The 15,477-nt window shown below is 33.2% G+C and overlaps 2 protein-coding genes across 2 annotated transcripts; both read left to right on the top strand.

Moving 5' to 3' along the window:
• Positions 1-7,180: 7,180 nt before the first annotated feature.
• On the top strand, positions 7,181-8,969 carry LOC108325393 (leucine-rich repeat extensin-like protein 6). The gene has a single exon (XM_017558462.2). The coding sequence runs from the start codon at positions 7,246-7,248 to the stop codon at positions 8,440-8,442; it is 1,197 nt and encodes a 398-aa protein (XP_017413951.1). The 5' UTR covers positions 7,181-7,245; the 3' UTR covers positions 8,443-8,969.
• Positions 8,970-12,828: 3,859 nt separating this feature from the next.
• Positions 12,829-15,340, top strand: LOC108325814 (40S ribosomal protein S3a). Its single transcript, XM_017558893.2, has 6 exons — positions 12,829-12,990; positions 13,094-13,199; positions 13,695-13,832; positions 13,927-14,112; positions 14,331-14,531; positions 15,016-15,340. Exons 1-6 carry the CDS (start codon positions 12,932-12,934, stop codon positions 15,109-15,111), a joined length of 786 nt encoding a protein of 261 aa, XP_017414382.1. The 5' UTR covers positions 12,829-12,931; the 3' UTR covers positions 15,112-15,340.
• The last annotated feature ends 137 nt before the right edge of the window (positions 15,341-15,477 follow it).

The raw sequence follows: 15,477 nt of genomic DNA, 5'->3' as shown, positions 1-15,477 counted from the left end.
CCATGATTCAGAAAATTTCATATCAGGTCACTGAGCCTACTCTTTCCTTCATATATACATCACCATCGTGTTTTAAGAGCAAGGGTTCAGAAACCAGAAATTAGGCAAGCGTACAACAATGGCTGGAGGTTGGTCTTTCTGCTTCCGCTTTTATTCTTGTAAATCTCAATATCATTAAATGTGTTTGTTTGATATATTTAGATTTATTGAATCTTCAGTATGAATTGTATGAACATGTTTTTACATTTGGTATCAGAGCATGTTTATCCTCTGCCTTGTTTGGTTCACTCCTTTGCGTATTGTGTTTTCAATTTTATTAATTGTTTTGAAACTGGAGAAAGAAGAAATTTTTGGTGAAATTTTCTGTAAAGTTTTCCGTGAAAATTTTGATGCTGAAAGGTTGAAGATGATTGAAACGGCATTTGGCATTGCGTTTCATTTTGGGTATCTTTCATAAACCTATATTTCAATTTTTTATTTTTCTTCTTTACCTGTTGGATACGTACGTGCACTGGAGGTTTGGAAGTGAAAGTTACGCTCCTGCTTCTGGTTTTAATTCAGATTTTAATCCAGAATTGTCTTTTCACTCTGCACACTGATTGCTTTCCATACATATATCTTAATATATATTATTACGTTTTATTGGATGTCTTTTACGGTTACTGATATATGCACGTTTGATAGGCATTTAATTATGCGCGTTGAACATTTAGATTGAAAGTGAATTTCGCTGCTTTTCATGTTACTGTTACATGCTTAATATATTTGTATATATGTTACGCACTTTTATAGGCATGTTATACACTTTATTAGGATTAAAGTGCGCGTGGAATATTTACTAATATTTTATATTTGTATAATAAATTTTGAATATTAATTATATTTATAATATAATTCTTATATTTAGATTAAATATAAGACCTAAAGATAATTTAATGTTTAGTGATAAATATAATTTTTAATAATTAGAGAGTGGCCACAACATCTTTAATTAGTTAAATTATATTATAAAGATCACTTTATTAAAACATTAATTGTAGTTAATTATATATAGTGTGATGAAATATACCCACAGGATTTTTGTTACATTTGTATAATTAATTAGGATAAAATATTAATTATAATTCTTAATTTTCCCACAGGAATTAGGAATGAAATATAATTTAATAGTTTTATCATAAAGTTAAATGAGTCTAATTGAGTAAGACTTTAGCCCACAGACAAGTTTTATGTTAATAGACTTATTAGTAAAGACATGTTTTGCATTGGTAAAACATGACATTTATTTTAGTCTCAAATTATGATAATGAACATGATTTTGGATTTGCAGTTTCTCAATCTGCGAATTTTTCTGATATCAAATGTGGTATTCCCGAATTGAAAGGAGATAATTATAAGATTTGGAAGGAGAGAGTTCTTCTTCATTTAGGCTGGATGGACATAGACTATGCTATTAGAAAACCAGAACCACCGGGTATTACTGAGACCAGCACTCCAGATGCTATTGAACTTTATGAAAATGGGAGAGGTCAAATCGTCTCTCCGTAACGTTCATAAAAACTAACATTTCTGCTGGAATTCGGGGTTCGGTTGATCAATATGAGAATGTCAAGGATTTACTGAAGGCTATTGATGAGCAGTTTACGACATCTGATAAATCTCTTGCCAGCACTCTTATAATGCAGTTTTCATCCTTAAAGCTCACTGGAATTAGAGGAGTGCGTGATCATATCATGCGCATAAGGGACATTGTGGCTCAACTAAAAGCTTTGGAAGTTACCATGTCGGATTCTTTCCTAGTGCACTATATTTTGTGCACTTTGCCTCACCATTATGCTCCTTTTAAAATCTCTTACAACACACATAAGGACAAATGGTCTATTAATGAATTATTGACTATGTGTGTTCAAGAAGAAGAAAGGCTATTGATTGAAGAAGGGGAGAAGGTGAACTTGACTACTTCATTTAAGAATAAGAAGAACCAAGTTAATAAGAAGGGAAAGATTCCTGCTCAGCCAGTTATTAAGAAGGAGTCCAGATGTTTCTTTTGTAAAAAGAAGGGACACATGAAGAAGGAATGTCAAAAGTTTAAGGATTGGCTTGAAAAGAAAGGTAATTTGTTTGCTTTTGTCTGTTATGAATCTAATTTGACTAGTTTTAATCATAACACATGGTGGATTGATTCTGGTTCTACAATCCATGTTTCTAATACCTTGCAGGGTATGGAAAATCTAAGGAAACCGATGGGAAGTGAACAACACATCTATTCAGGAAGCAAGATTAGTTCACATGTTGAAGCCATTGGGACGTGCAATTTAGTTTTAAGCAGTGGTTTTGTTTTATGTTTAGAAAAGACCTTTTATGTTCCTAGTTTTAGCAAGAACTTGATTTCTATTTCACAACTTGCACCTCTGGGTTTTTCATTTAATTTTACGGATTCTGGTTTTACTTTATTGAATAAATCCAAGGTTATTGGCTTTGGGGAATTATGCGATGGTCTTTACTTTATTAAATTGCAAAACAACGCTGCCTATAGTTCTATGCATGTTTCCGTTGGGTTAAAAAGATGTGTTATGAATGAGGATTCTTCTGTTTTATGGCACCGAAGATTGGGACATATCTCCATTGAGAGAATTAAGCGATTAGTAAGTGAAGGAGTACTTAGTACTTTGGATTTTACTGATTTTGAGACTTGCGTGGATTGCATTAAGGGTAAGCAAACTAACAAGTCCAAAAGAGGTGCTAAGAGGAGTTCAAATTTACTAGAAATTATTCATACAGATATTTGTTGTCCGGATATGGATGCAAGTAATCCGAAATACTTTATCACCTTTATAGATGATTACTCACGATACATGTATCTGTACTTACTTCGTTCTAAGGATGAAGCCTTAGATGCCTTTAAAGTTTTTAAGGTTGAAGTAGAATTGCAATGTGGAAAGAAAATTAAGATTGTGAGATCAGACAGAGGTGGAGAGTACTACGGTAGATACACGGAGAATGGACAAGCACCTGGTCCGTTTGCTAGATTTCTTCAAGAACATGGGATTGTTGCCCAATATACCATGCCTGGCTCTCCAGATCAGAATGGTGTAGCAGAAAGAAGAAATCGAACCTTGATGGACTGAAGCACTTAAGACGACTGTGTATATAGTAAATCGGGTCCCAACTAAGGCTGTTTTAAAAACACCTTTTGAGTTATTCAAAGGTTGGAAACCTAGTTTACGACATGTACGCGTTTGGGGATGTCCTTCTGAAGTGAGAATTTATAATCCACAAGAGAAGAAACTAGACCCAAGGACTATTAGTGGGTATTTCATTGGATATGCTGAAAGGTCCAAAGGGTATATATTCTATTGTCCAAATCATAACACTAGGATTGTGGAATCAAGAAATGCAAAGTTTCTTGAAAATGACTTGATTAGTGGGAGTGATTTAAATCAAGACGTTGATCTTGAAAAAGATCACTATGAAGCTCAAACCTCTCAATCAAATGAAAGATTGGTAGTCATTCACGCTCCTTCAGTTCAAAAGCGTATTGAACAACCAATAATTGATGTTCCACAAATTGCTGAAAATGATAATATAGATCAAGTTGTTAACGGGGAGCAACAAGTAAATGTTGAACAACAAGTTTCTCATCAAGATGTTGACACAACATTAAGAAGATCTACTAGAATCAGAAGACCAACAATTTCTAGTGATTATGAAGTGTATTTACAAGAATCGGATTACAACATTGGAGCCGAAAATGATCCTGAAACGTTTTCACAAGCCATGAGTTCTAAAGAATCAAACCTATGGTATGATGCTATGAAAGACGAGATGGATTCTATGGCATCTAACAAAGTCTGGGATCTCGTTCAGTTGCCTGATGGTGTAAAATCCATTGGATGTAGATGGGTCTTCAAAACCAAGAAGGACTCAAAAGGCAACATTGAGAGACATAAGGCAAGACTTGTTGCCAAAGGATTCACTCAAAGAGAAGGAATTGATTATAAAGAAACTTTTTCTCCTGTGTCTAAGAAGGATTCTTTAAGAATAATCATGGCATTAGTAGCTCATTTTGATTTTGAGTTACATCAAATGGATGTGAAAACAGCATTCCTTAATGGTGATCTAGAAGAAGAGGTTTACATGAAACAACCTGAAGGATTCTCTTCTAAAGATAGTGAGCACTTGGTATGTAAGCTTAATAAATCCATCTATGGATTAAAACAAGCCTCCCGCCAATGGTATCTAAAATTTGATGATGTTATCACTTCATTCGGTTTTGAAGAAAACATCATGGATCAATGTATATACCAAAAGGTCAGTGGGAGTAAGATTTGTTTCCTTGTTTTATATGTGGATGACATTTTGCTTGCAACCAACGACAAGGGTATGTTATATAAAGTGAAACAATTTCTCTCAAAGAACTTTGACATGAAGGATATGGGAGAGGCATCTTATGTCATTGGCATTAAGATCCATAGGGAAAGATCTCGAGGCATTTTGGGTTTGTCTCAAGAGACCTATATCAACAAAGTTTTAGAGAGGTTTAATATGAAGAATTGTTCACCAAGTGTAGCTCCCATTGTAAAGGGTGACAAACTTGATTTAAGTCAATGCCCGAAAAATGATCTTGAGCGGGAACAGATGAAAAATATTCCATATGCTTCAGCTGTCGGAAGTCTTATGTATGCTCAAGTTTGTACTAGACCTGACATTGCATTTGCAGTTGGAGTTTTAGGAAGATATCAGAGTAATCCAGGTGTTGACCACTGGAAAGCTGCAAAGAAAGTAATGAGATATCTTCAAGGAACAAAAGATTTCATGCTCATGTATAGACGAACTGCTAATTTAGAAGTGATTGGCTACTCCGATTCAGACTATGCTGGCTGCGTTGATTCACGAAAATCAACGTCTGGTTACATTTTTATGTTAGCTGATGGAGCAGTATCTTGGAGTAGCAAAAAGCAGACCTTGACTGCTACTTCTACTATGGAAGCTGAATTCGTTTCTTGTTTTGAGGCTTCTTCACATGGTGTATGGTTGAAGAGTTTTATATCTGGGCTTAGAGTTGTGGACTCAATTGCTAGGCCACTGAAGTTGTACTGTGATAACTCTGCTGCTGTTTTCATGGCTAAGAATAATAAAAGTGGAAGTCGAAGTAAGCACATCGACATTAAATATCTAGCCATAAGAGAACGTGTTAAAGAAAAGAAAGTGGTTATTGAGCACGTTAGCACTGAGTTGATGATTGCTGATCCTTTAACTAAAGGCATGCCACCAAAGAATTTTAAGGATCATGTAACGGGAATGGGACTTGGTTCCATGATGTGACAATCATTGTAAGTACTTTCATTTTGATAAAACTCTTATTCAGTTTAATGTTTTCTCAATTATTTGTGCACATAATTAATTATTTTGAGAAAACTCATTTAGTTGTGACCTAGAATAGACATATGGTTTATTCATTAAAGTTAAGAGATTGTGATGTGAGACTAAATACATCGTAGTACATGGGAGATAATACTCATTATTAGAGGAACTATCACCATGATTCATATATTTGGTCTCTTATTAGGTTTGATGGTTGAATAAAATGGACCAAGTGGGAGAATGTTAGCCTTATACAGAAGAGAGGTTACATTTTAATATTATATTATATAATATTATATCTTTCACATTTATTTTTATTCCTTTTCAGTTAATATTATAAAGCAGTTAATATATATTCTGAAAGTGGTCCATTTATTTTTAAGATAAAAAACCGTTTTTAAAAAACGTGCCCATGATTCTCCACCACAATCTCTTTTAACGTTATATACTCTGTGATGGTTTTTGGAGTAATACAGACTCTTTCAGAAAATTTCATATCAGGTCACTGAGCCTACTCTTTCCTTCATATATACATCACCATCGTGTTTTAAGAGCAAGGGTTCAGAAACCAGAAATTAGGCAAGCGTACAACAATGGCTGGAGGTTGGTCTTTCTGCTTCCGCTTTTATTCTTGTAAATCTGAATATCATTAAATGTGTTTGTTTGATATATTTAGATTTATTGAATCTTCAGTATGAATTGTATGAACATGTTTTTACATTCCATACTATATTTATTTTTTATAGAGTATTATTGGGTATAAAAGGTTTTTTTTATTATTAGTAATTCACTAGTAAACTGATTTTATTAGCCAACACGTGATAGTTTTTATAATAAAAAATAAACGAGAGTAATAAAGTTATTATATTCAGCAACTTATTTTAATAAGTTAATAATTAATTTTTTGGTAAGAACTGAATTTAAGAACAGTTAAATTTACGTAACAAATTGTTTTCCATTTTGTGTAAAGTATTTTAGTATTTATGTAAATTATTTAAATTTTATTGTTGCTATATCCCAAAAAAAAAGCTATATATACAGATAATAAAATTTATGAAGTATATAGCATAAAACTACTGAGTAAAATAATGTCAATTTGAAATATATTCTTTGTTCATAACGAGACCTTATTTAGAAATATATGATTTAACCAAATTACAAGTTTGAACAAGTTTTGTTGCAAAATATTTTATAAATTTTAAAACTAAAAAACATGTTGGTGATATTATTGATAAATATTTTCCGATAGCATTAAAGAATTTTCGATTCTCTTTACTTTGCCCTTTTTAAACTTGTACTTTAATATTTACTGTTGGAATATTGGATATAATGTTCTAAAATGCTTTGTTAATTATTGACAACTTTTAAAGAAACCGGAGAAGTCTTTGATAATGATATTTAGCATACTAAAAAAATAAGCTGTATATTTTATAAATTAATTTTGAATTCCTTAAAGATTGTGAAAAGTCTTTTGAACCTAATTTAGGCATAATATGAGTGAGTAGAATATAAAGAAGAATATATAAGCACTAGGAAACGAACCTATAATAAAAAAAATGGGAAAAGAATGAAGCAAAAGTTAGGACCAGAAAGAAGAAATTATCGAAAGCAAGAATGTGTATAATCCAACAAGTCACATTCGTCGTTATTCGAAAACAAAAGTCTATAATTATAAAAAGTTGTCCAAAGAATTTAGATGTAATGTAATAGTCCATGTAAATGCAGAACCAAACCTCCCAAGATTATTTTATTTCAATTTGCATCTCACCAAACTTGAGAAATTTTCCAAACACCTTGCGTATATAAATCCAAGGTCCCATGACACAAAATCACTGGTAAAGTAAACAAGCAAAAATAAAAGAAGGAAACTGAGCATCATTTATGGCCTCTCATTCTCCCAAGAGAAAAGGCCCTTATCTTAATGCAGTCTCCCTCCTCCTTCTCATCTCCTTCATCAACCCTTCACACCAAGCTGAACACCCTTTTTCACCTCTTCCCCCTCTAAATCCAAGGCTCTCCAAAGCCTACACAGCACTCCAAGCATGGAAACACAAAATCACATCAGACCCCAAAAACTTCACCTTAAACTGGTGTGGCCCCAATGTTTGCAACTACACTGGCATATACTGTGCACCTGCCCCAGATGACCCTCACATCTACACTGTTGCTGGGGTTGACCTAAACCATGCCTCCATATCTGGTTCGTTGCCAGAAGAACTTGGCCTCTTAACTGACCTAGCACTTTTCCACATAAACTCCAACCGCTTCTGTGGTTCCCTCCCCAACAGCTTCGACCACCTAAATCTCCTCCATGAACTAGACATAAGCAACAACCAATTCTCAGGACCCTTCCCCGATGTTCTTCTCTGCATCTCCTCGTTAAAATACTTGGACATCAGATTCAATAACTTCTACGGCAACATTCCCTCGCGCCTCTTCGATCTCAAACTCGATGCCCTTTTCATCAACAACAACAACTTCAAATTCTCCCTGCCTGAGACCTTCGGCAACAGTCCTGCTTCTGTTGTTGTGTTTGCAAACAATGACCTCAATGGGTGTCTCCCTTCGAGTTTGGCCAAAATGAACGCTACCCTTAACGAGATTATCATCACCAACAGTGGTTTAACGGGCTGTTTGCCTAGTGAGATAGGGGATTTGAACAAAGTGACCGTGTTTGATGTGAGCTTCAACAAGCTTGTTGGAGATTTGCCCCAGTCCTTGGGGAAAATGAAGAGGTTGGAGCAGTTGAATGTGGCGCATAACATGCTTTCTGGCACCATTCCTGAGAGTGTGTGCATGTTGCCGAGGTTGGAGAATTTCACGTACTCGTACAACTACTTCTGCAGTGAGTCACCGGTGTGTCTCAAGTTGAAGGATAAGGATGATACCAAGAACTGCATTCCTTATAGGCCATTGCAAAGGTCACCCGATGAGTGTGCAGCTTTCTACAAATATCCTGTTCATTGCAGTGCCTTTGGTTGTGTATCTCCATCGCCGCCGCCGCCACCACCTCCTCCTCCTCCACCACCACCACCGCCGCCGCCTCCACCACCGGAAAAATACCACCACTATCCCTGATGAGCCGCGGAGAAGTAAAAGTTTGCATTGTTTAATTTACTTTCTTTTTTTTTTGGAGATTGAAATACATATTAGCTCGGTGAATATAATTACAGATAGTTTTCATTTTTGGTCATACGTTTACCTTGTACAAATAAAAAAAAAGTGTGGAAATTAGCTATGTATTTCCACTATTTATTTTGAAACTGGTTTGATTTGGTTTGAGAACATTTGGGTCGTGACTTATAATGTTCTATGTAGCATTAACGAAAATATAACCTCTGTTTTTATTTTTTATTTTTATTTTTATAGAAAAGCAGCCATCAGCAATAGTGGCTTTCCCATGTAAGTGGAATTCTATTGTTACCTTTTCATGTGTGGTAGTTGCTGTAATAACAAATATAAAGGGAAAATTTTGTTGAAAACAATCGAGAGGGGATATTCGTGATTGTGATCTCCAAAGCATCATTAGAGGTGAAAAAACTATCACTACTTTTGGTGCGGAAATTGATAGTATGAAAAAATTTGAAGTGAAGATGTTCGAGGAAGGGACATAGTGGGCACTTGTTACTTTCTTCCTTTTGGATGTTTTACTTTTTATGTTGTTTGTGATCAATAACAAGTGGTTGTATGAATATTTTTAATCATCATTTCATGCAAGATTTCTTTGTACGATATATATAGCATTGTTTTGATATTAAAGACAATTCATCCCTTGCCCAGTCAATGAAAATGATTTATCTTAATATTATAAATGTCGGATGGCAAGTCATTATCAGTTATCACTGTTAATTGTCATTTTTTATATTTCATGTGGACAAATATATCAAAAACTTAGTGAGCCAAATATCATTAAATATTTCCAATGTTTTATTTTTCCCTTGGAAATACCTAGCAAATCACTTTCTTTGTGTTTTAAATTTCTGGAATATGTTATTATTGCCACTTTTATTATTATTACTGTTATTATATAATTACTATATTCAAAGAGTTAAGAAAGATACTAAACACAAATCTAAGTTATTGCATATGATTATCAAAATTGGTGTAATAAACTGATTGAGAATACCAGTTTTGAAAAGTTTTATATGATAGTGATGATACACAAAGTGATTGCATGTCATGTGGCTGAAAATATAATTAAAATCCTATACCATTTTTTATTATTTCCTTTCAAATAAAGCTTCAGAGTAAATTTTTATTTTTCATTTTCAAAGTTTACCAAAACCATTTTATATTTTATTTTTACACTCATAACAAAAAATAATTATTTGTCACCTGTCCATAATGTATATATTATTCATATTCATTACGTATGATTTTACGTATTTTGAATACTTTAACGAGCTTTTAATAGTTTTATGTTGATAAATGAGAGAATATATAATTCAAATATTTAAAACAGTAAATATATAAATAAATGTGTTGTTTTTTAACGATATCTAGAAATATATATATATATATATATATATATATATATATATATATATAAAATAATAATAATAATAATAATAAAATATATTATTTCAAGTTTTAATCTATTATATATATATATATATATATATATAATGGATTCTAAGTTTTAAGGTTAACGGTATTTTAATAATTTTCATTCTCAAAACTAAAAAAAAGAAACCCACAAACCCTTACTCACCTTTCTCATTCCTCTCATTCTGTCGTATCCAATCTTTTCTCTGTCATCCCTACTATAGTTCAGTAAAAAAATCAGAAACACTGTCATCCCTACTGTAACCTCAATTGAAAAAATCATAAACACTTGCCGTTAAACAATTTGTCTTTGTAAAGAGTTGAGTCATTGACGTATTCACCTTCAAGCAAAGGTTCATTCAAGATTTCTTCAATTTCATCATCTTCACTAACCTCTCTAATTTCATCATCTGCATATGTTGAATCATCATCTCTAAAAAAACCCTCCAGGCCAATTATCAATTTCTTCGGATGTCATTATGCTTCTGAAAATTAGATAAAATTATATACGACAAAAATTATAAAATAAATATTATAAAATCATTTTTTGTAAAAAATTGTTTAACAACGAGTGTTTCTGATTTTTCCAGGCCAATTACCAATTCCTTTGATTGTGAAAATTAGTTAAAATTAGATAAAACAAAAATTATAAGAAATAAAAACTCATTATAAAATCAATTTTAGTAAGAAATTCTTTAACGAGTATTTCTGATTTTTTTTCCAGGTTAATTACCAATTCCTTTATACTTGTGAAAATTGGATAAAATTAGATAAGACAAAAATTATAAAATGAAAACTCATTATAAAATCATTTTTTGTAAGATTGTTTAACCGCCACTGTTTCTGATTTTTTTCAGTTGGGGCTACCATAGGATGACAGAGAAAATGTTGGAGCGAGAGAGATGAAAGAGAAAGGGTTGAGAGGAATGAGGAAGGTGAGCAAGAGTTTAAAACTTAGAATTCATGATATATATATATATAAGGGTATTTTTGTCTACTAAAACCTGGTACACATTGCTAAAATGTACCAACTGAAAAATAGGGGTTCGTGCGTGAGCAAACCCACATGAATTCTTAAGTTTTAAGGTTAAAGGTATTTTAATAATTTTCATTCTCAAAACAAAAAAAAAAAGAAACCCTCAAACCCTTACTCACCTCTCTCATTATAACATTTTCTCTGTTATCCCAAAAAAATCAGAAACACTTGTCTAACCCTAATCCACCTTCCTCGTTTATCCAATTTGTTTCTCTCTCATCTCCATACTCTCCCTCACCCACACAGAACAACCCGCGACACCGCAATTTATTGTTTTTGCTCTGTTCGTTCATTTGTTTTTCACTTTAATAACAAAATAATTGATGATGTTGACGTTGATTTTTGATTGGAGGACTGTGTTATACATTTTCCCTTGTTATTATTAAATTTCATTTTTAAATTAAGTCACGGTAGGGATGACAGAGAAAATGTTAGAGTGAGAGAGATGGTTGAGCAGAATGAGAGCGGTGAGTAAGGGTTTGAGAGTTTCTTTTGGTATTTTTGTCTACTAAAACCCGATACACATGTCTAAAAATGTACTAACTGAAAAACAGGCGTAACCCTATATATATATATATATATATATATATAAAGCACACGTGTTATAAAAGTAATGCCCTATTTTTTCTTCTTCTTTTCATTGGTATATAACGGGATATATTTGTAGATTTTGATTTGATCCTTTTTTCTAATTGAATGGACCTGTTAAAAAATGAAGTAATGTTTTTGGTCGTAACTTCATTTTGAACATGCTTTCCGTTTTTAGGATAGAAAAAGTTCACAGTTTTAGTTGAAAATAAGTGTATTAGTGTTGTTTAAAATATCATTGTTCGAGGTTTAAATGAGTATTTTTTAAAATAAAATTTTAATTCATTACACCATAGTTAGTTTTGAAGCTAAAATAAGTAAGTAGATGTTAGACAGAAAAATTGATTCGAGAGTTTGAGTAAAATGGAGATGTGGTCGCAGATCCTAGAATTCAGGAAATCAGAAGAAGCAAGAGAGAGAGTTTAACAGAAAAAAATGATGTAAAGATGATATATAAGTAGGCTAGTGACATGATTCTGTTGTTCCCTTCTCTCACCTTTTACCCTTTGGATCCTTTCTTTTATATTTTCCTTTGTTATTTTGTGTATTCTCCATAAAAAAGTAGTGATTTGAAGAGAGTCATGCATGTTATGGAGATCCATTAGAAGCACACTTTCACCATTGTTATGGTTCACTTTGAGAAGGAAGATGTAACTATTTGACCATGAAGAATAGAAAAGTGGTTGATTTAGTCAATTTCAAAATTTCACATAATAAATGCTTCTTCTTTGTTAGTTGTTGCCCACGTTTGCATCAATTCAAAACCTCTTAATACAATGCATTTCTAGATTTTATTATGTACATAGGGTTCATTTTTATTAATCTTTCGATGTGAGACATAAACTAATCCAAGTATGCGGAAGCAAGGTTATTGCGATCTTAACTGTAGTCACAATAGGCAGGAGCTAGGTTTTTAGTCTTTCACTCCAAATCTTTTGTTTTATAGGCTTATATTTAAAACACAATAAATTAAATGTATATCGCGAGATCTGATTGAAGATTCAATCAAAATTAAATATTTTTATAGTTTAAAAACTAAAATTACGCACAAAAAAGAAAGCCAATTAAAAGAGACCAAAATTTTAATTTAGGAAAGAAATAGCAGAATCGATGGCTTGATGTCTTTTTTTATGCATTGGGTTAGAAAGAAAGTGTTCGGCTTCCTAAGATGGGCCTTATTATCTTGAGACGAGGTCCACGATTTAAAAGCCCAGGTGACATTGATCTTAAAGAGCCCAAGCCCATGCAATCTTGGCATCAGAAAAACCCTAAATTATTCATAATGAAGATAAAAGGAGAGAGGTATATAAAAGGTTAGGGTTTGAGGTTTATTCGGGTGCCATTGTTGCTCTTGTTGTCATTCGCAGCTGCTGTCACTCACACCGCACACAGTGAGCCATGGCCGTTGGAAAGAACAAGCGCATCTCCAAAGGGAAGAAGGGTGGCAAGAAGAAGGCGTTAGTATCTTCCATTTCTATCCTTTGTGGCATGTTTCTTCTCTTTTTAGTTGTATCAGTTTTTCAATTGAAATATGGGTTTCGTTTGTATATGAATTTGCAGAGCTGATCCCTTTTCCAAGAAGGATTGGTATGACATTAAGGCTCCCTCTGTTTTCCAAGTAAAAAATGTTGGCAAAACCCTCGTCAGCCGTACTCAGGGTACCAAGGTATTGCTTTCGGAATATGTACAAAGAATTGGCATTTTTACCATTTTAGCGAAAATTTGTTGGCTTTGTGTTGTGGATCACTTGTAATAGGTCTTTCATTTTTGAACTTTTCTTATGATATAGCTCGGACATGAATTGTCATATTGATAAGATGGCTGATACACATGTGTTGCTTTTGACTGGGGATTTTCTTTCTTTGTAATTCTGGTGCATTTCGTCGAATGACTAGTTCCTATATTTACCGTGTAAACCGGGAGAACTTAAACAGAATGTCAGCTTCCTTTTTTTCTTTCTTAGATCTCTATAATATATGGGAAAAATAAATATAGGTTTAAACTTTGAGGTGTGTGTTTATTGCATTTTTGGTTCTATTGGGAAAACAAGGGCCTATGAATCTTCTAAGGGTTTGCTGTCTATCAATCGTCAGTTGCTTGTCTACACGCGTATTATGGACAATAATTTGATAATGTTTACCGTGGTTGTTTTAAATTACAGATTGCCTCTGAAGGACTCAAACATAGAGTCTTTGAGGTCTCATTAGCTGATCTTCAAGGAGATGAGGATCATGCATTCAGGAAGATAAGGCTGAGAGCTGAAGATATTCAAGGGAAGAATGTCCTGACGAATTTCTGGGTATGATTGATGACTGTACCATTTTTGTTCATCATACCATCCTGCGTTGTTTTTTTTTTATCAAATATGAATCCTTTAATCTTTCATTTTATAGGGAATGGATTTCACCACAGACAAACTGAGGTCTTTGGTTCGAAAATGGCAAACACTTATTGAAGCCCATGTGGATGTGAAGACAACTGATAGTTACACATTGAGGATGTTTTGTATTGGATTCACCAAGAGAAGAGCTAACCAGGTGAAGAGAACCTGTTATGCCCAATCAAGCCAGATTAGACAGGTATACGCACCAATATTGTAATAAGATTCTACTGTTGAGCAATATTTTTGTTTTGTTTGTCAATACAAAGTATGTACTCCGCATTCAATATGGTTTACAGGACATGTTCTGGTTGCACTTCTCTGTATACAGTGCATAGTGGTTTTTAACTGTAGACTTTGTGGTTTTTGCTACGCTATTGCAGTTTAATAATTGGTATCGTACTTTTAACTTTTCAGATACGTAGGAAGATGAGAGAGATCATGACCAACCAGGCAACATCCTGTGATTTGAAGGAGTTGGTCCGAAAGTTTATTCCTGAGATTATTGGAAAAGAAATTGAGAAGGCAACGTCTAGCATTTATCCGCTGCAGAACGTGTTTGTCCGAAAAGTCAAGATTCTTAAAGCTCCTAAGTTTGATCTTGGGAAACTGATGGAGGTAATTTTTAAAATTTTTTTTTTTCATCTTTCTTCTATACCATACGTCATGAAAAATATTTCAAAAATTCATTTACCTGAACAAACTTTGATGTCTACTGTGTGTGCTTGGTTTACCATTAGGAGATAACTTAATGTGTGTGTCTGAAATAATAGTTGATAGACGATTTGTATTGTTAATAAATCTGGCAGTCCTAGTTGATCATACCAATGTCCAGGGTTTTTGAATTCTTTTACTGTGAATAGATGGATCAGCTGAACAAATTGAGCATGTTATCTTTCTTATCTATAAACTAGTTCACTTTCTTATAGCCACCAAAATAGAAATTTTGTCGTACTTAAATGTTATTTCTATTATTCCCTTGATTAAACCTTATGATTTGTTGATCACGGCAATTATCATGTCTTGCCAAGAAATAAAGTTTTTACTGGTACATGTTGATGACACCTTATAAGCGGATTTATTTTCGGTTTGGCCCTTGTAGGTTCATGGTGATTACTCAGAAGATGTTGGCACAAAGGTAGACAGACCTGCTGATGAAACAATTGCAGAGGAACCCACCGAAATTGTTGGAGCTTAATTCAGTGATACTGCATTCAGCTTGTTGTAGTTTTCTGTTTCCTGATGTTATCATTGAAAATTAAGTTTAAAACTTCAGTTTAGTGTTTGTGTAAGCCGAGTAAACCAGTTTTGTTTTGACAATCAGATATTTTTTGCTCGTAATACATCTGGGTTTGTTGAGCACCCAAAATCAGATTTGGTTGCTTTACCGATATTGAGTTATTGGCAGATTATATTGTTCTTTTTAATATTGTATATTGTCTTGTTAATTTATTTTCTTGTAATTATCATTGTATCAATGTCTAGATTGTCAGTAATTGTAGAAGATTAATTTTTACAAGTAGGAAGTGAAACATGAGTGTTTTTTGGAATACCGATTCATTTT

This window comes from Vigna angularis, chromosome 3 (assembly GCF_016808095.1).
Source record: "Vigna angularis cultivar LongXiaoDou No.4 chromosome 3, ASM1680809v1, whole genome shotgun sequence".
NCBI lineage: Eukaryota > Viridiplantae > Streptophyta > Magnoliopsida > Fabales > Fabaceae > Vigna > Vigna angularis.
This window is presented reverse-complemented; position numbering and strand designations above follow the sequence as displayed.

Excerpts from the sequence above, each read along its gene's own strand:
- LOC108325814 (XM_017558893.2), top strand. The coding sequence starts at position 12,932 with ATGGCCGTTGGAAAGAACAAGCGCATCTCCAAAGGGAAGAAGGGTGGC. Across the intron at positions 12,991-13,093 it reads AAGGGTGGCAAGAAGAAGGC|AGCTGATCCCTTTTCCAAGA; the intron begins GTTAGTATCTTC and ends ATGAATTTGCAG. Across the intron at positions 14,113-14,330 it reads AATCAAGCCAGATTAGACAG|ATACGTAGGAAGATGAGAGA; the intron begins GTATACGCACCA and ends TTAACTTTTCAG.
- LOC108325393 (XM_017558462.2), top strand. The coding sequence starts at position 7,246 with ATGGCCTCTCATTCTCCCAAGAGAAAAGGCCCTTATCTTAATGCAGTC.